This window comes from Cajanus cajan, chromosome 5 (assembly GCF_000230855.2).
Source record: "Cajanus cajan strain Asha chromosome 5, NIPB_CcT2T_4, whole genome shotgun sequence".
NCBI classification, from domain to species: domain Eukaryota; kingdom Viridiplantae; phylum Streptophyta; class Magnoliopsida; order Fabales; family Fabaceae; genus Cajanus; species Cajanus cajan.
In genome coordinates, this window is record NC_138521.1 from 58,379,212 (window position 1) to 58,401,298 (window position 22,087).

General features: G+C 27.4%; 2 protein-coding genes across 2 annotated transcripts; one reads left to right on the forward strand and one right to left on the reverse strand.

Moving 5' to 3' along the window:
• Positions 1 to 840: 840 nt before the first annotated feature.
• On the reverse strand, positions 841 to 2,767 carry LOC109808902 (Phosphoglycerate mutase family protein). Its single transcript, XM_020372082.3, has 5 exons — positions 2,471 to 2,767; positions 1,990 to 2,235; positions 1,826 to 1,907; positions 1,249 to 1,463; positions 841 to 1,141 (listed from the first exon to the last, which is right to left on the reverse strand). Exons 1-5 carry the CDS (start codon positions 2,704 to 2,706, stop codon positions 1,018 to 1,020), a joined length of 903 nt encoding a protein of 300 aa, XP_020227671.1. The 5' UTR covers positions 2,707 to 2,767; the 3' UTR covers positions 841 to 1,017.
• A 17,188-nt stretch (positions 2,768 to 19,955) lies between these two features.
• Positions 19,956 to 21,133, forward strand: LOC109809125 (transcription factor bHLH167). Its single transcript, XM_020372357.2, has 3 exons — positions 19,956 to 20,150; positions 20,255 to 20,590; positions 20,789 to 21,133. The coding sequence occupies exons 1-3, from the start codon at positions 20,016 to 20,018 to the stop codon at positions 20,882 to 20,884; spliced, it is 567 nt and encodes a 188-aa protein (XP_020227946.1). The 5' UTR covers positions 19,956 to 20,015; the 3' UTR covers positions 20,885 to 21,133.
• Positions 21,134 to 22,087: the final 954 nt, after the last annotated feature.

Below are 22,087 nucleotides of genomic sequence, written 5' to 3' on the forward strand. Positions count from 1 at the left end.
AAGATAAGAATAAAATAAAAACATTATTGTCTGTGACGTCTATGACTAAACAAAGACAATAGCTTTAGTTTTCAATAATAAAAGCAATTGTATCTGTGTTCTCGATTCATATTGTTGCACTCATATTTCAATAATAATAAATCTATACCTAACAATTCTCTCAAAATATTTTAACAAACCGTGTCAACAAATCCTGTAATTGAAGAAAAATTGTATTTTTGTTCCAAAAAATTACTGCCGTGATTGAAAGTGTTCTTACACTTCTTCAGGTGGACACGTATAGACAACCTACAGAACACACAAATGAATTTCAAGTGAATGGTGCCAACAATTCCAAAGAAAAATTTATATCCACTGTACAACATCCAACCTACTTTAAATTAAAATTCAACTATCAGACCTCTTTCAATTTCGGGTGAAATTAAATATACCTTTAATCTTTTAATAATGCAGTTCTTGGCGGAAAAGAAAATCACTAAAACAATGCAACAATTGTGCAAAACATTTGTCACTCTTAATTTTCTAATATTCATATAGTCGTATAGAAATAGATTTCCATTTGTTCCTTTCTGAAACTGTACCTCACATTGGACTATACTATTGGAATTACTTATGTTATGGATCTTGTCTTTGAACAAAGTTTTGATGGAAAATTTATCTTGAGTATTTTGTTTTGATTAAGGAATAATATGTGAATGTCATTACTAGCTCCATAATATTGTCATCTCTGTAGTCTTGATCATTGTGCGCTTCAAATTGGATATATTCAAGTACAAAGAGAGTCAGGGATAAATGACCCATAATACACGACAGGGATACCACCTCAAGGCCCAAATCATCTCATACAAAACCCAAACTGATCTTTAGGCTTTCACTTAAGATTTATGAACTCACATTCATCTAATTATCTTTAGTTTGAATTAGGATAATAGGTTTTTTTACTTTATAATTAGACATCAGAAGAACTTGAACTGTTATCCAATATCCACATTCCTGCTATAACGAGAAAGAAAACAGTTAGTTACAATTTGGTGGGTTCTTGGAACATTTATATACAGCAGATGCAGGCTGTTTATATGTAGGAATGTCATTGGGATCAACAAAGCGGACTTCACCAGGTGCAAAAGACAGATCCCTGTGCCTGAAATTCAAGAAAAGCAACAAAAATAAAACCTTAATTAATTGAAGTTTTAATTAAAACCATACATACACATAGTAGCTTTAGCTCGGGACTATGCATTTAGTTACCTTCGCAGGTCAAGTCCTATCAAACCAGCCTGAAGGATTGTCAAGTTGTCAGAATCTGGCGAGACTATAATAACCGTGTCACCAGAATACTGAGTTTCAAGAATTGACATGAGCTGTGTCACACGAACAAAAACATCCGCAACACTCTCATTCGGAGTCCCGTCATCAATGGGAGGAGGTTTGATGTTTGGAGATACACCATCTGACGCATACACCTGAAGGACCCACTTTGGTTTTAATCTTCTTTTTTTTACACTATCATTTGACAATGTGTCACCACGTCTTGGTTGGTGAGTTATGAATTTTTTTTTCTTTTTTTTTTTTGGCATATAATATGTCAAAGTTGTCGATTAATAATTAATTTAAGTTTGTAAAACGTGATCTTAATCAAATATTATGTTAATATAGATGAAAATTGATATCGAAAGCACTATAAGGATTCTCGTGTCTAGGCAGATTTTATAACCATGGGAACAAGAGATTTAACGTGGTGTGTTATGAACTTAAAGCGCATGAAACTTAAACAAATGTATTGAATTGTGCTATTTAAGGAAAAAGGCAGAGGGAGAAATCCTACTTCTGAAACAGATTCCAAATTTTTCCCTTCATAAGCACCCAATCCACGGGCATCGAGAAAGCTGTATTCTGGGACTATATAACTGAAATGAAAGAAATTACAAGTATGGTGAGGTTCCATATGTGGAAGAGTAGTGGAATTATATAGAAAAGAGAAAAACAAACCTACGGGTAACTCCATTAACAGAAGCAATGATCTCAGCAGTCTGGTAAGCTCTCTGAGTTATAGCAGGCCAGATCCAACAGCCCTTGTCACATGCTCCCATTTCTTTCAAATCAAAAGCTGCTTTAATAGCCTGTTTCTTCCCTCTTTCAGACAATCCGTTATCCACAGAAGTCTTAGCCACCGGGTTGGTGTTGATAATTCCCATGCTCTCGAACTCAGACTCACCAGCTCTCACCATAAAATACCTTCCAACACAAACACGTACGCCACCACCCAAGTAAGAACATATTTACTAATTATTAGAGTATACCAACATTTTAGCCCTGATTTTGTAAGACATTGTCATATCAATATTGACATTCAAAAGTTGGCAAACAAAACTCTCAATTTCATAATTATTATTATTATCTACACTAATTCTCCTAAAATTTTATAAAATGATAGATAAATCCTACAGTAACATAGCGGCTGAGGGATTACCGGTTGAGGAGGCGAGGCGGGGGCATTTGGAAGAGGCCGGTGGCGCTGGCGACCGGGTCTGATACGGAGAGGGAGGTTGTGAAAGAGACATTGAAATTGAAGGAAATGGTGAATGCAGTGGTGCTGAGGAGGTGGCGGCGACGGAGGAGGATGTTGACGGGCTCGGGAGGAAGACCCGACGGTTGTGGAAGAAGAAGAAGAGAAGGTGTCTCGCGCGTGTGATTTGGTGCCAACATTTTGTTCCAATTAATGCCACAGGTTTACAACCTTATCGATACCACCACCATCACGTAAACGACGATACACGGAATACCGTTTTAGTGGACAAAAAAATAACGACACCATTTATCTTCAAATTTTAAATCTCAGATATAAATATATTATGTTAAACTAGCATTAAAAAAAAAGTAAAATGGTTCATATTAAAATAAAAATAAAAAATAATTATTAAAAGGGATACCTTTTTTATATAATGGTATAGATTTAAGTTTGTTTTTTTTTTTTTAAATCTATCATTATTTTAATTTGACTTTAATTTTAAATTTTAACATATTATATAAATAAAACAATATATTTTCATTTTAATGATTTGTTTTCATAATTTTTAAAGTAAAAGCCTTTTTTAATTAATTTAAATTTAATATAATGAAATATTAATTAATAATCATAAAAAATTATTTTTTAACTTTAATTTGTTTTTATATATAAAATTTTGTTTAAATTTAAAAACACTCCTACATTACACTACATGGGAATTTTGCGATTTAGACTTATCTTACAATATGAAAACAGTCAAAGTTTGGTAAACTGTAAAAGTGGTTTATGTCTTTTTTTTAAATAACTTTTAGTGTAATAATTACTTAATCCACCCTATGTGTTTTCTTTTTCAAACAAGAATATTTTTATATTCTCATCCAACAATACGTTTGGTTCTAACCCTTAGTATGATTGTGCCTCTACAACATCTTTGTTTCCTTCGGCAAAAATGAGTTATTCCATAAACTTATCTGCACAATAGTACCACGAGGCTCAAGATTTATTTCTCTTTCTAGTAACATGTCTCCTACTAGTTAGATTCACCTCCTTAATCATTAAATATATTCTCATATTTATTATTAAATATTAGAGATGCTACGGGTTCGACACAACAAACTTGTGAGTTTATAAAAAAAAATAAAAATTGTTGAGTGAATAGATATCAGTAAGCTCAATCTATTAATTTTTTTTCCACGTATTTGAAATGATTTGTTTTTCACCTTAAGAAATACCGTCATTTCTGTCTTTTTCATTTTTTTTTGTCTTTTCTTATTTTTAAGAAATCTAAATTATTCTAATTTAGTTTGATTATTGTTAGGATAATAGTAATTTTGTTAAAATAAAGTTATGTGTTTAAAAAGAAAAAAAAATATGTTAGCTTTTAAAAATAAAATTATGTTAGCTTTTGGATTTCCTTCTTGTGATAAGAATAGGCTCAAATGGTCAAACAATTTATTTGACTATCTACTTAAGGTTAGTTTGTGTGATCAAATTTTCAAACAACACCTCTTTCTTCTTTGTGCTGGGAGGGAGGTGATCATCTATTGTTAGGTTGGCTTTTTCTCAAACAAAACACAAATCACAACACTTCCTATGTCAAGAAATTCAAAATTGTTTAGTGCAAGCTTAGAGACTCAAAGATGGTATTCTATAGATATTATCACAAAAGTGATATATAATGACTCTCGACACTAGATATTTTAGTTTTTGTACAGATGAAAAACATAACAAAATGTGGTATTTAATGTAAAAAGTTTAGCTCATTGTTAGTTCAAAATGATTTTACAAAAGGTTAGATGGACACAATAATATTAAAAAAAATTCAATAAAATGAAATTTATTAATTGTACATGGTTATGTGAATGATCATATTTGGTGTCACTTTCAAAAAAAAATATGCAAGTTCATTATATCCCACTTAATCAAGTGAAGAAGGATCATTTAGAAAAAAATTAGACTCGTTATTGAGTGAGAGCAACAACTATTAAAGAAAATATAGAATAAAACAAAGGTCAACTTGCATATTCACCATACATCCACAATTCAATTATAATTAGGGATTCATTTGTTGTTGGATCAAGTTGATTTTTTGATAACAAGATTGTTAGATGTAGTTCTTCTTTAAACAATAGGGTTGTTGAAAGGTCTAAGGAGAGAGAAAATTCGTTTGGAAGAGGGGCACTATTTTTTTAAGCGTTTCATCTTTTTATTCACCATTTGTAAGCATGGGTGATCTAGTTGATTGTATATATGCATTGTTTGTGCACTTATTGAAGACTCTTTTGTATTCTTTATTAGTTATAGTAAAATTATTTCTTTGGTTTAGAGGATTTGTAATTTTTACTCTTATATTGAGAGATTTTTCATATTAAAAATATTCTTTACATCCTGTGCATATTGTAATTTTTATTTTTCTTGATTTTGTTGGTATTTCTTGCAAATTTTTGCAAGTTGAAAATTTTTATTTCTATATTGTTTATTGCTCCATTGTTGAATTATTTTTATTGCGACAACTTTTCCAATCAATTAGTTCAAACCTATGTTGTCAAAATTGGACTAAATTGGTTGAATTGGGAATATGAAAGAATCACAAAATTGATGTGTAAAAGAATTCATAAAAGTGACATGAATCAATTCAAAATCAGTTGAAAACCAATCCAAAAAATTGGGTTGAATTGGTCTTTTAATTTTTATTTATTTTCTATATTTTTTAAAATATTTTTATGATAAATAAATAAGTATATTTAATAAAAATTATAAATTATAATTAATTTATATTATTTATTATTTTTAATATAATTATTTAAAGATATAATATATTCATTTATATTAATTTATAATTTTTATATCATAATATTTTATATTTTATATTATATTAATTTGAAAATTTTCTATTCTAAATATAAAATTGTTAATATATATTATTATATTTTATTAAAGTTAAACTTAAAAGTTATAAATTATAATAAATTATGTTATTTAATATTTTTAATATAATTTTTTATAGATATAATTTAATCATCTATATTAATTCATAATTTTTATATCATGATATTTTATATTTTAGATTATATTAATTTGAGATTTTTCTGCTCTAAATATAAAATTGTTAATATATATTGTTATATTTTATTAAAGTTAAAGTTAAATATTATATTTAAACTTTTACATAAACTTTATAAAATAAAAATATATAAAATGATAATTTTAGTTTTATAAAATTATGTTCATGTAATATTATATTTATACATTATTATTAATATTTACTAAATATCAATTAAATTATAATTAGATCATTAAATCTTAAATCAATATTTTGATAGATTGATCTAGAGTTTTTTTTTTTTTAGTTGCATCGAGTGTAACTTATATATATATATATATATATATATATATATATATATATATAATCTCAATTACATGTGCGAAATTGAAACATGAGGAGCTAATAGATATTTATGTGTTGTTCGAAGTCAATGGCAGGATTTTGTTGTCATGCCTTACACTGTTCATAAATCAGAACTTATATATTATTAATTTATTTATGTTGCGGCATTACTTGGGTCCCTTCTGCATGCCATATAATAAGTGTGTTTTTCATGTGCTAGCAACGTTCAAACAAGTTTTGTTTCACTTTCATGCATAATACTCGACAACGACCGGTCAAATTCATCTATATGTGCGCTCTTAATTTTAGCATTCACTGTCGACAGACTCAAATGGTGCAAATATTATTTCTTGTTAATTGTGATTGATGTGGAAAGAGAGTGTTGCTAAATTGGTTTATTTCAATTTTCAAACACATTTTGTTGACTAGGGTTTTTCTCCCTAGCATGCACCCATGTAGATTGGAGAGTGTGTTTTACATGTGTTGTTGACAAATAACAAGCAGTCATGAAAGTTTTATAAAGCTGGACAAAGACGGGTCAAAATTAACTAAATAGACCTGTTGGTGTGTTTTTTGTTTAACAGATGAAAAAAAAAATCAAACTTTCAAATCAAATTCCAATTACCTGTGCCACAATTCTACTGCATCTGTATCAATTGCCCTCGGTGGTTCGGCACAATTATTGTACTGATTACGTCACCTAATTTGGCGCCCTTTCTGTTGCCTTATTTTCCTACCTAGATAAACTGTATGTTTGGAGTTCGGACGAAAAGAAGATTTTTTTTTTTTTTTTTTTGAAAGAAGCAGAAAATGTGAGAATTTGAATTAGAGTTTTTGTTAATTAGTGTCCTAAATATTCATTGAAAATTCAAATAAAATTATACGAGGGAAAGTCTAGTACGCTTTTCAATAAAAGAAAATTATTTTTATTCTTTAAGTAATGTACTAAGTGTCCATTTAGTTTAAAGGAAGAGAGGGGAACAAATTTAATGGAGAGGACGAGAGAGAAGGAAATGAAAAATTAGAAATTTTCTTTGGCTGAAACTTGAGAGAAGAGAAGGGAAGAAGAAGTGGCTCAATATTTGAATCACAAGTGAAGAGAAAGAATTTTTAAAACTAATTAGTATATAAGTAAGTAGTGCATATGTATGAGTGTAGTCTTTTGCTAATTACTTTGTGAAATACACATGGTTTAAACAACTCTGTATTAAATTAGAATAAAATAATAAGATGAAAATGTTTATAAAAAATATATATAATGCAAATTTTATATTAGACACAAAGAAAATTTATATTTATGGATTATTATTGCAATATCACAAAAATAAATTATTAATTTGACCTTTAATCAAAATATACTTTATAGAATTAGGCAAATGAGTTATAGAAGTTTGATAACTAAATAATTTAAATCATGTTGACATAATATTTTATTTTTCAATTAACTATTTTAAAAATTAAACTATGAAAATATATATAAAAAAAATGAAGTAGTTATACATAATAACTGAATTTCTAACAAAAAAACTCCTTTCTTTTTATATATGGATTTTTGTTATAGATACTTATATAAAATTAATAACACACAATTTCATTAATCACACATATAAAAATCACATAAATACCAAAATATATTTATACCAGAATTTTCAAAACAAAACACAACTCACATCCCAACTCTTTTCTCCCAATCCAATTGGTAACATAAGAATGGCTAAAACCTATGCATACACTTATGCCTCCGTTTGTAAGCTTATCAAAAAATGAATCAAGTAAACTAGTAGACCATAAAATCTACAAAGGTATAATTGGTTCAGTTCTATATCTTACTAGCAAACCATACATCATGTATAGTGTATGTTTATGTGCACGTTCTCAATATGATTTTAGAAAGTCTTATCTTAAAGTTGTAAAGCACATATTCAGTCATCTTACAGGTTCTACTAACTTAAAGTTTGTTTTATGAGAAAAATAATGATTTTAGGTTATCAGGATTATGTGATGTATACTATACTGGTGATAAGATTGAAAGAAAAAACACAAGTGGAGAATGTCATTTCTTAGGTCTTCGTTTTATTTATTGGGCAAACAAAAAGTAAAATTTCATTGCACTTTTCACTCCAAAAGCAGAATACATCTTTGTTGCTAGTTATTGTTCACAATTATTATGGGTAAAGTATTAATTGAAAGACAATTGTAGTCTTGAACATAATATACTTATTTTATGTGATAATACTAACATCATTAATCTTTCTAAAAATTCCATATAGCATTCCAAAACTAAACACAAAAATAAGATACCATTTTTGTGATTATGTATAAAAAAAACTTTTTGATATAATGTTTATTAATACTAATCACCAATATATTAATATCTTTACTAAGAAGGCTTTAACTAAATAACACTTTAGATTTATTAGAGATTATCTTTATTTGAAATGTATATCGGGCTAAGTATATAAGTACATTGATATATAAGCACGTTGAAAGGTTCCTTAATATATAAAGATTGATTTGCGAAAATTATTTTGTATTGTAACAAAAAAATTATTTTTATTTGTTGATAATTTATTGTAAAATATTAATATTTAACTCATAAATAATTATTATTAATAAAAACTAAAATAAATAAATAAATAAAAATTTAATTCTTTTTTTATAAATCCTCTCATAAAAAAACTCTTAAAATCACCCTCGCACATAATAAAGATTTTTTTTAATATATTAGAGTTGACTTATAAAGAATATGTTATAATTTATATTAAAAAAATTGTGAATTAAAATTTAAAAGTGTTTTTAAACAACTTTTTACGTGTATTCAAACAGAAAAATGCTTTTTCCTTCGAAATACATATGCTGAATGATTTGCCGAACCATTGAAAACTTAACATCTATCAATTTATTTTAATGCAAGATATTAATTTAATTTAACATATTTTAATGTAAGATATTAATTTATTTTTGATGTGGAAGCAACTTTGCCACCACCATCTTCTTCTGAAGCACCTTTGAAGGTTCTCACTCAACATCTTTCACACTTTTGAAGTACCGCTTTGGAGTTTGTTAGATGAAAGTCGTTCACGATTAAGTGGTCGATTCCGTTCAAGTTTACTAATATTTCCGTCGGAAATTTTCGACGGACTTTTTTTCGACACCATTTTTTTCGACGGATTGAAATCCGTCGGAAAAAGCATAATCTATCGGAAATTTATCTATTTTTGTCAGAAATTTCCATCGAAAATCAGTGTTTTTCTTGTAGTGTATATTACATCAATAAAAAAAATTATAACAGTGTATAAGTGTATATAAATAAAAAATAATTCTTATTTTACAAATTAATTTTTGAAAGATTGAGTTACTCATGACCTTATAGTTAGACACTCGGTGGTGATGTGTTTGGTATTGCCTGGTTTCTGGTCATGATAGTTACTGTTTCTAAAATTGTTCATATGGTCAATGGGGTGGAAAAAAGGAGATGACTTTGGAAGGGATTCTTATGATTTTAGGCTGAGTTGGAAAATATCTTTCCTGTATTCTGTAATTGAGCTTTTCTTTTTGGTATCTAATTTATGAATGTATTTGTATTTAAGCTTATTTTGACTGTGAACTAGAATGTTTTTGGTTTAATGGTGGGCAAAAATATATTTTTTATCTTTTATATTATTTATTAGATTTAATTTAGTCTTATTTTAATTAATTGAATTAATTTAGTCTTATATTTTTAAAATGTATCTTAATTTTGATTTTCGGTCTCCTTCATTTTAATACTTTACTGATATAACACGTGTCATGTCACACGTCATATTGTCATATCACATGGTTGGACATCACGACATGCAACATGACACGTGACATGATAAAATGACACGTGACATGATGAGATGACACATGACATGATAGTATGACACGTGACATAATAACAAGACACATGGCATGACAACATGACACGTGGTATAACACGTGTCAAATCTGTTAAATATTTAAATGGAGAAAATAAAAAATCAAACATTGAGATACATTTTAAAGATGTGAGACTAAATTGATTTAATTAATTAAAGTGAGATTAAATTAATACTAATAAATAATATAAGGGATAAAAAAATATATTTTTGTGTGTAATGGTGTATCAAATGAACAAGTATATTGCTCGAAGTAGTCAGGAATTTCTTTGTATAAGCCAAATCCATTAAGATTTGGACCCATCAATTTACATAGATTTCAAATGCTCCGAGAAACATGTGCCGGAAAACTTATTTCCACTAAAGTAGATAGTACTGTCAAAATCTTCAATTAATGAAAGTATATGATATTGGACATCATTATTGGTATAAGCGTAATATCTCCATGTCTGACTTTCCTCTTAACTAAGAAATTTGGTAAAAGAAGGTATTTTGAAACTAGTCAATAATAAACTTTATACATACGATTGGTCATGCTTTCTCTAGATAGAGGAAATTATATGTATTTGATATCCCTACGATGGAATATTTTAGGGACACAAACAATATGGTATTTTTTTGTTTTTTGAATTAAATACATTAAGAACTAAATACTTTTACGGCAGATGGTTTAATTAGTGAAATATAATTAAACATTTATTCTAACCTTTTTCATTTGTTTTTATCCTCTTTCATGACCTTTTATAAATCAGACGGTAAAGAAATATATTGATTCTTCTGGGTAATATGATTTTTAATTAAAGAAAGGGATCCTTGATGTTAATTTTGTAGCCTTAGTAGAATAAATGACAGAAGACTTTGGTCTCCTATAGAAACAGCATAGGGACAGTTGCAGCAAATACAAAATTCAATGTACAAGGCTGTGACCGTGTAACACACTCGTGTAACTTTCATACAACATAATTGCAATGTGCAGTATATCTCCTGAGTTGGTTGAATAATTGCGAATTGACCTGCATTCAATTTTGGCATTATTTTCGTCGATCATTTCATTATCGGGGTAGAGATAAATTCATAAAGAGATCACTACTGATTATTCCCTCCGTCTCAGACCATCTATCCTAAAGTGCTATTTTATTAATAATAACCAACAGTTCGTACTAGTAATTTTTATTAGAGTATGCTCACGTCACAAAATGGGTTGTTTAAAAATAAACATTAATTTTTATATAACCAACCCTACTTGTTAAAATTTAATTTTATATGTTTCATTAAATTAATATTAATTATAATAATTAAATTATTTTATTTTACAAGGAATCAAAATATATTTTAAGTTTTCAAAAAGCAAAAATGCAAATAAAAAAAATATAAAAGTGTACATTACTTATAAGATTTCAATGTTAAAGCAAAATCTATTAAAATATAATATGACTTGTTTAAGAATGATTTAGTATGGTGGGTTATCCTTAAAGTGAAATAAGAATATGAGTGGGTTACTTATTTTTTTTTATTTTTATAATTATAGTATTAGTACAAAGTATTTATCGTAAAAAATAGTGATTGATCTCTGTCAGAAATTGTAAGCGTACACAAGACAAGTATTTCCCTTCCAACATAGTCTACTTCACATGCAAGGCTAAGATTCAAATCCCATAGATACTCTTATAATAAGTGTTAAATTATAAGAAAAACAAGTTTCAAAATAAGTGTTATATTAATTTTTCAATGCGGTATTAATTACCTTTTATATATATATACCCTAACAGTCTTGTGTAGAAAGTGGATTTTGTATTGTATCATTTTTAATAAAGAAAATTAACTATAAGGTTAATTTTTTAAAATCATTTTTTTTATCTATTTATTAGTTTTTCTTGATTTGTGCAAAACAAGCTAAGATAACATTTATTATGGGATGCAGAATGTAAATTGTTATTAAATGAAGTTTCAACTATTCAAACAAAGTCAAAATATTTGAAACACTAATACATGGTTATTATAATTGATCTAGTACATATTCTCTTCGATTTTGAATATAAACAAAAAAAAATCTCATATTAGTTAGTTTTAAATATGAGTTAATCATCCATAAACTATCGGTGTAAAGTTTTTTACACAGTAACCAATCATATCTTTTAAATTATTTTATTTTATTTTTATTTGCTTAAATAAGCAAATGACATGACACTATTAAAATGTATGATTGGTTGCTAGTGTAACGACCCGCCATGGTCTCTACACTTAGTGGAATCGCACTACTACTAGTGAACTAAGAGAAATATTAAGTTGGATAACTCATACATACAGGTATAGATAAGAATAAAAATAACTAAGTTTCTTAAATACAAAAATAGAACTCCATATATGTACAGTCATCCCAAAAATAATATTCCCTAGTGCTGGTCAAACACAGACAAAACCGTTACCCAAAATGGTAACTCTAACACGAGGATCAAACTCCCCGTCTTGCAGCGGTCACCCCAACTCCAAGCTAGCCTTGACCTGCTCTCATACAAGGTATGATCATCGCAGTCCATCCACATGGAAACAGAAGGGTAAGCTAGAGTTCAAAAATCAATCATACAAGTATAGAACAATAATCTATACTACACAATCAACCAACTATTAATCATATTCATAGAGTCACACCATACACTCTATCCAATACTACTCATGCATAAAATACAATCCACCAATCATGAATTCAAACACCACACTTCATCATATTACTAATCATGCAATAAATGCATCTCATGACAGATATCAATGCATATCAATCATCTAATGCGTCGTCACGCATACACCTAGGAGATCTCCCTAACAACAGAGCTGTATAAGTGACATTCTATCCTATCGAAACCACCCAACCGTTTTCACGCCCAATGCGTCTGCTCGGTCACAGCTAAACAGGATATAATCCTCACTCGAGTTTACTCGGATGATGTCACTTACACAATTGAAAGTCCAGATCCACCGTCAGGTATAACACAGTTGGGTACGGGCTTACCACGACCTTGGCATGCATAACCAAGTCAATTGTGGAGTTCGCCCACCGACTATCCAAAACTTCAACTTAACATGCATTAGCATTATTTCATTCATAAACATAATCACCCCCGGCGCAGCCTGAGCTCGCCCAGCATAATCCCAACCTGAGAGTCCTAAAACTCATCCATGCTCGGTGCGTTCAACTCACGCTCGGTGTCCTTGAGACAGAGACTCCTAAGAGTCTCCACGCCTAACGCAACCAAATCACGCCTGGCCCAACATCCAACCCGAGAGCCCTAAGCTCTTCCACGCCTGGCGCGCTTAACCTGCACCTAGCCTAATCCCAGTCAGAGAGTTCAAAAACTCTCATCCAACCACATGCAAACACAAAAACACAATGCATAGGCCTCATACAACACCAAACAAACTCAAAATCAACATGCACCCATCTGATGCATCAAATTCACGAAAAACCCGATTTTTATGAAAACCCCAAAAAATGAGCGAATTCTCCGATCCAGCCATGGATCCTCAACTTTCATGCATCAATTGAGTTTCTAAACTCACATGCAACTTAAACAACAAACATTCTAGCTTCCCTCACCTGAAGATTGGCTCAAAATAGCCAATAACTGAAAAGAAGTAGAATTCCCTTTCGAAGCTCAACCCGGAACTTTAATCCTCCCAAAGCAAGCTTTCTAGTCTAAATTTCAAGAAAATACAGAAGACATTAGTGATCTAGAGGAGAAAAAGAATCATACAGAGAAATTTGGGAGAGAAAGGAGCTCACAGACCCAGAGTTCTTCTCTCTAAAAACCTCTCTCTAAAAATTTCACTTTCTCCTCAAATGGCAACCCCTATTTATAGAAGTTCTGGAGTGGCCAGAACAACCTGTTCCGATCCAGTACGGCTCGTTCTGCACCTCTTCCTCATGTGCAAAAATCACATGCAGAACGGCCCGTTCCGGGACTCATCCAGAACGGCCTGTTCTCCATCCAGAACGGCCCGTACTCCCTCCAGAACGCCCCATACTCCATCCAAAACGGCTCGTACTCCATTTAGAACGGTCCGTTCTCAACTACATTTTATAGGTCAATTCAGTAGTTTGGAATGGTCCGTTCCAGTTTGGGAATGGCCCGTTCTAGTTTGGGAACAGCCCGTTCTGGGCTACTGAATCACCCATACTGGGCTACTGAATCAACCATACTGGGCTTTTGGGTCTTCTAAAACAACTTGCTACGTTACAGCCAGTGTAAAAAAAACTTTACACTAACAGTATATGACTAATTAACTCTTTAAATATAAGTAAATTTCAATTGGTTTCATTCTATTTAATGTTATCATTTTCAAAATACCTCTTTGTTTAATCGAGATTATATTTTCAATATTTTTGTTTTTCTCAATATCAAGCTCTAGAGAAGGATAATTTAAAAAACAAGTTATCTTTTAGATGAGATTAACAAAATTAAATTATATAAACTAACTTTCTTAATTAGCATAAATATTTTTTTTGTTACTGTACCATTTAACTATCCAATCGAACGACTTGATTGAGCTTATACGTACAACTCTTCTTTTGGCCAACTAAGCATGTACCATCCAACTTGCCAGCCAACTGACTTGGTTGAGCTTATATGTATGACTCTTCTTTTGACCAACTAAATTGAACTTATAGTCAATAATAGATTCCCAACCGAATTGGATCAAGGGGGTTGGCTAACCAATGTCGTATTTTTCAGGTAGATTTGATTGCAATCATAAACATGATTAATGAGCTTATGTTAAACATATCCTTAAGATCTCTAGTCAATCAAGCAAAGACTCTTCACACTTATAACGTTTGAACACGGAGGGTCATGTATCCTCTAGATCCCCATCCAATCGAGCAAGCCAAATTTGTGGTCACTCATGGGTTTCATGTCGAGTGGGTTCCCTAAAACTAATCAGAATCATGATTCCCATGATTCTTGTATATGTTTGATTACGATTATAAATGTGATTTATAGGCTCATTATAGGAAATAATATCCATATGTATTTTAAAGGATTGAGATCGGAGGAAAAGATTCATATCTTTAATATATATATATATATATATATATATATATATATATATAAAGAAAAAATAATTTTACGAAAAGTAAGATTACACTTATTAAATATTATAGATCAAGACGACAACTAAATTTTTTTAGAGTTCATACTACTAAGAATTCTCCAGTTACTATTCATTTATTATAACAATTATATTTAAAACCGAAGTAATATCTGTAAGCAAAATTATAAAATTTAGGTATAATGAGAAATTCGAATTTAAAACTTCTAAATCACGTTAATAATGTAGTATTGGCAATGGAAATAGCCACTAATAGATCGTTAATTTGAAATTTAGATAAAAACAACTTGGGTAAAATTAACTATAAATAATTAATTTTAAGTAAATTAATTTGCATTTGAATACAATATTTTAAAAGTAAGTTGAGAAGAATCAAATATTTGTTGTTTGAAATGTAAATAAGATATATGTAAAATCAAATTCTATCCACCAAGATTTAACAAGGTGACGTGCGGCTGTTTCCGACGTTAGTGGTGATCGGAGAACGAAGAACGAAAACAAGGATGTGAAAAACTCTTTCCCATAAAAATTTAACACTAGGCGTGAGAATTACGGTCGTGATTTAGAATCACGGGCATGATTCTCACGGACCTTTAATGCTATTTGTGAAATTTGGTCAGAAGTCTCACGTTGAAGTATTTTAAATAAATTAGGATGAAATAAAAATAAAAAATTAAAGTGAGACCAATTTTTTTTAATATTATAAGAGACCAAATTAGGGTTTTAGCCTTAACTAAAACTTCCTTTATTTCTACCTCTGAAAAAAAAAAGTACGTGTTTATGTTAAAAAAGAGAAAAGATAATTAAATATATTCTAATAATTTGTATAATTATTAGAAAATATGTATAGTCTCTAAGAATAAATTGGAAAAAGTAAAAGTTGACATCAAAGGAGAAAATTTCCTTATCATTAGTATAAATTATAGGAAAAATAAAAATTTATTTTACATATATTAAAAATCAGTTACTTATATTAAGTTTTATTAATTTTATAAAATCTTGATAAAAAAAATTAATTTTATAAAATTCTTTTCAATTTATCTTTATTATAGTTAATGAAAAAGAGTTACTTCGTGTTTCTTTAAATCTTAAAAATAATAAAAATTAAAATAATAAAATAAACGGTTAATAAATAATTACTTTTATATATAAGTATAGATATAAAAGAAATAATGTAATTAATATATCAAACATTAAAAAAGATGATTTATAAAATATATTATAAAAAAATAAAAATAGTTAAAATTTATTTATATTTAAAAAAATATGTATTTCTTTTTTATTGTTTATAACATAGAATACAGGGATAGATGCTATTCCTTCTATTTTTTAATTATGGACTTTTAAATAAAATTTTGTTTTTAATTTTTTGTCTCTATGGAAGTTCAAAATAACATTAATTACCATTTTTCATTTATAGTATTATATATGTTTTACCTAATTTTTAATTAGTTTATATATATTGATAATTTATAAGGATTACAATAAAATTTAGTATTACCGATAATTATTTAATGGTAACAAATTAATTGCCTCTATTTATTATTTAATAAAAATATTAATGACTATTATATAATGGTCACTAAAAATGTATTTGCATCACATCAAAATTTACTATTATATAATGTATAAAATAAATATTTATTTTAGGTTAAGTTATTTTTTTAATTATTTTTTATCTTAATTTTTAAATTCATTTAAATTCTTTTTCTTTTATATATGATTCTTTATTTGTTAAAATATTTATTTTGATTATTTATCTTTTATACTTGAATCATTTTTCTTCTTTTAAAAAATAATACTCTTTAATTTTGTGACATGATTTTGAATCAATCTTTTATATCTCATGAGTAAATAAAAATTAATATGATTTATATTTTTAATTTTATAATTATTTATAGATTTATTTTTATGTAATTTTCACCATGTTTTGTAATACATTTTTGTATGAACTTCAATTATATTCTAAAGTTTTCATATATAAATGTAGTTAAACAAGTTTTAAGTCTTAAATTAATCAAAATAATATTTAAAATTATATCTTAAATTTTTTTTTAAAAAAATATTATTTTAAAAGAACTATATTCACTCAAATTTAGAAGATAAATAATCAAAATAAATATTTTTAAAAAGATAAAAAAATCAAAATGAATCTAATAAATAAGATAAAGGATAAAAAATAATTTAATCATTATTTTATATAGATATATTTTATAATAAATAAATATTTATAATATTTAAATTTTTTTATAATGAAAATTTATAATAAATTAATATTTTTGAATTAAATTATATGTTAGATTTAAAACAAAAAATTTATATTATAATACAAATGTCTAATTATTGATATTTCTTTTAAATATTGAAATTAAGTTTAAAACTAAAATAAAAAATAAATCAAAAGAGATGAGATATTGAAAAAAATAATCTCAAATCTACTGTGTCATTAAAGAATATAGTTCCTAAAAATATTTTGATTTGGAATAACTATTTTAATATACACATAATGTTATATATAGGAATCTTTATTAGTACCAAAAAAATATATAGAAAGTTTATCCAATAGAAACATGCCTTATTATGTGATAAGAAGGCTAAAACTTTCATATTATGATATAAAATTATTTTAAATATTTATAAATAATTTTTAAAATATTAAAATTTAATTTTAAAAATGATAAAATATACATTGAATAAATAAGAAGTTAAAATAAACTTGAAAACTCTCACATTGAAGATAAAGATCATTTTTAATAGTAATTGGGTAATTCACCTTTTTTACCATACAAATTAAAAAAAAAAATCATTGACTTATTTACAAATATGTTTGTTGACTTACTTAAGATTAAGTTGTTATATTTAATTTTATTAATGTAAAATAGATTAATAAGTCATGCCAAATTTTTAAAAATGTCAAATTATGCTTAAAAAACGTTTATAATAAAATGTAGGCTAGCCTATTCAAATTCTAACATTATTTGATGTATTCCCATCTCTACATGACATTTAAATTTATTTTTTATGAAAAAAAAATTAGAAATTAAAGTTGGCAAAATTTTAGGATAAAAAATATATTTAAACCTTAACTTATTATAAGAAAACTAGTATTTTAATTTATGCAATGCATAAATTAAATATTTATTATATATAATTAAAATTGATAATAAATTAAATATACATATAAATATTATATTTGATGAATATATAAATTATATTTATAATTTATATTAATAAGAATTTTTAAATATATAAATTATATCTTATATTTATAATAAATAATTTATATGATACAAAGTTATTTTTAATTATTGATAATTTATTTTGATATTATTAAAATTTAATTATAAATAGTTATAATGAATAAGTTTTAAATTAAGATAGAAGTTTTAAAAAAATTTAAGAACCCTTTCATTAAAAAAGTGTGCCAAAAAAATTTATAAAACACTTTTGTAAAATACATAACCGATTGCATATAAGGTTGACAAAAAAAATTATAATTATAATTTTTTTTTGAAATTATACAAACTAAAATCTAGAAATTAATATTAATTTTAAAAAAAACCAAAAAAATAAAAACCAAAACACACTCCAATCTCCAAATAAGATATGAAAAATGTTTTTATTTTCTAAAAAACTAAAAAATCATCCAAATGGAATATAAGAAATGAATTTTATATATTTTAAAATTCTTTATCCTTTTTCATTCTGATAGAACATATTTTAAATTAATTGATTTAAATATATTTTTTGATTATTTAAATTTAAATAAATTTATTTTTAATATTTTAAATTTAAAAGATTTTTTTAATTATTATAATTTCAAAAAAATATTATTTTAATTCTTATACTTAAATTTATTAAAAATTTTGATAAATACATTATATAGAATTTATTTTTTTAATATTTTTATTAATAAAATTATCATATGTATGTCATTATAGTAATTTTAGTAAAAAACAGGCTTAGCGCCGAATTTCTGCATGTCAGCTTCGTGGAAATGACAAAATTCGGCCACCGAGATTCATCCCTGAAATCAGCCAACCCATTCAATTTATTCTGGAGAAGTCTCTCTCTGTCAAGATGGGCCAACGCGGTTTTATAAATATTTTTAAGACAACTTAGATTTATTCTACAAGTATTTTTAAGTACTGTTTTTCTTAATGTATAAATAACGGTTTATTGCCAAAAAATTATATATACAACTGTTTTTTTTATATATATATATGCATTTATAGTATTTTCATATTTATTTATAAGAATTGATTTCACAATTAATTGAGATAGACTTCTTATTTAATAATAATATTATTATTATACAATTATTTTTATCATTAATTATTAAATATTATTATTTTTATTTATAATAATTATTTAAGATTGTTTTACAAAAATCAAATAACCTGATAAATTTTTTATTTTCTACAAAATGATTTTGGTGTTTTCTCTTATATTTTTTTAAAATTTTTGTTTCATAATAAATACATATTATTTATTATATATAAATTTATTAAAAGTTAAATAAGATGTTAAAGTATAATTGATAAAATAATAATTAGTGTTATCTTAAAATTTTAAAATAAAAAATAAATAAAAATAAAATGTTACTAAAGCTCTAACAAATAAAAAGGAATCGAAGAAATATATAACTTTAAATGAATTTTAAACTCATCGATAAATTAAAGAGTATAAGCCAGAATCCATTACATTTTAGAGGAAGAAAAAAACTAAAACTGATATGAAATGTATATCATATTTCTTATTTAAAAATGTATCATTTTGTGATACTAAACTCATCTAGAAAACTGTATTTAAGTGTGAAGATTGACCAGATTGAGTGTGAGTGATGACTTGGACCAGCTTGACTGGTGTGTTCTTATTAGGCAGAGTTTTGGGTCCCAGTTCCAGTGCCGTATACCCATCAGTAACTTGATGGACTTTTTCGTCATTTCAATTGTGGGGGACACATAAGCTTTTCTTAATGAAAGGATCCATCATTATTCATTTGTATCCACCTCACTCTTCCTCACCTTTCCTCCCTCTTTATCTATATATAAACGCATGTGCCTCTCTTCATTTTCAAACCAAAGTAGCTCAAGCACTACATAGTAAATTTCAAAAAATGAAAAACGCCACTACTAGTGATTCATCAAAACTTGATCGCAAAACTATTGAAAAGAACCGAAGAATCCACATGAAAGCTCTATGCTTCAAGCTTGTTTCTACTATTCCTTCTAAGTATCTCAAACCCACCAAGGTATGTACTTCATGGATTTCGTAAGGTTAAGTAAGTATCTTACTATATCCATGAAAAATATACAAGTTGAGAATTGATTAAAAGAGAATGAATATTATTTTCAGGACATGCTTTCGCAGCAGGATCAGCTGGATCTAGCGGCCACGTATATAAAGCATCTGAGAGAAAGAATAGAGAAATTGAAGGGGGAGAAGGAGCAAGCGATGAACATGATGAGATCAAACCAAAACAATAATAAAATTTTCAATATTGGGTTAGAGTTGCCTTTACTCAATATACAGTACTTCGATTCGGGCATTGAAGTGATGTTGATTAGTGGGTTGAACAAGAACTTCATGCTCTATGAAGTAATTAGTGTCCTTGAGGAAGAAGGCGCTGAAGTTGTCAGTGCTAACTTCTCTACCGTCGCTGATAAGATCGTTTACACCCTTCATGCTCAGGTACAATCATATATACTCAAATCCAATTAAACACGGACACATATACCTAGTAAATTAAATTAAGGCCTTGTAATGTGTGTGGATATGTGTAAGTTTCGAGTTGTTATCACTCTCTTATGGGCCCAGTTATTTAATTAGGGTGTGAAGAATGATCACAGAATTTATTTTCATTTTGATAACATTTTTTTTTGGTATCAGGTTAAAATATCAAGAGTTGGTGTTGAGCCTACAAGAGTACATCAAAGGCTTCGGGAGTTGATTGCGCCACTAGAAAGCTGGGAATACATATCATGAATTAAGGCAAATCAAGAGAGCCCCGTCCAACAACACATTAAAAAATGACAACATGCAATAGCCAATAGCCAATGGGCGCAGTTATATATGCATGCCGTAGCACCTTAATCTGAAGTATTACGAAGCTTAGGTTGCAAATGTTTCACGGATACTTAGTTATAATTACTTGTTTAAAGAACTTTCTTCTCTTCACGTGTTCAGATAATGTACGTTACTACTTAATTTCATGAGTTTATTATTTGGTTCGCAGTCACTTCTTGTGAACTAATATTCCTAATGGTTTTAATTTATAGACTTCACAGCCAGTTTATTTTTCATTAAAATAAAATACAACCTTATATATATATATATATATATATATATATATATATATATATATATATATATATATTTAAGGTTATTGTAGTTAAAATGTAGGGTTGGAGCTGTGATCAAAATTATGAATTAACGCTAGCTTTAAGTATATACCCTCAAAACATTATGTTTGCTGTCGCTTGTTTAAATAACATAAAAATCAAACTTTACAACAATACAAATCAATTGAACTTTTTTTTTAACAACTTTTAACTTCACACTTCCTTTTCCAATGCTCTTAGTATGAATCAAACAACACTCCAGCAGTGACTACCAGTTACTTTCCTCCCTCTTCCATTATCTCATATGACCACACTCATCAGAATAGAAGTTTGAAATACGGATCTTTGTGTATTTTTGACAAAAAAAAAGTGATGCAGTTTCATTGTGACTCAAAATATTTACTACTTTTATTCAACTTCACATCGCAGTTGTGAGTTACAGCAATGGAATGGTAATATTTCGCCAACAGATGGTGGAATCATCAATTTAGAATTATGATTATAACATTTTCATTTTACGGGAATGTAAAGCGGATGAAAAATTATAGGTTGAGACCACAAATTGCAAGTGCGACACAAATAATGATGACCATTTATTTTTTCCCAAGATATATGGAAGAAAAATAGCTTAGAGGCACATATCACATTCCTGATTCAAAAACTAAACTGAACTGAACTGGTGGTGAACTGAACTGTACTGTACTATAAAAAACTGAACTGTTTGTAAAAAAATTGAACTGAACTGTTTAAAAAAAATTGAATTGAACTGAATTATTAGAAAGTTAACTGTACTGAACTATAAAACTGAACTGAATTATAAAAATTGAACTATTTTTATAAAATGATA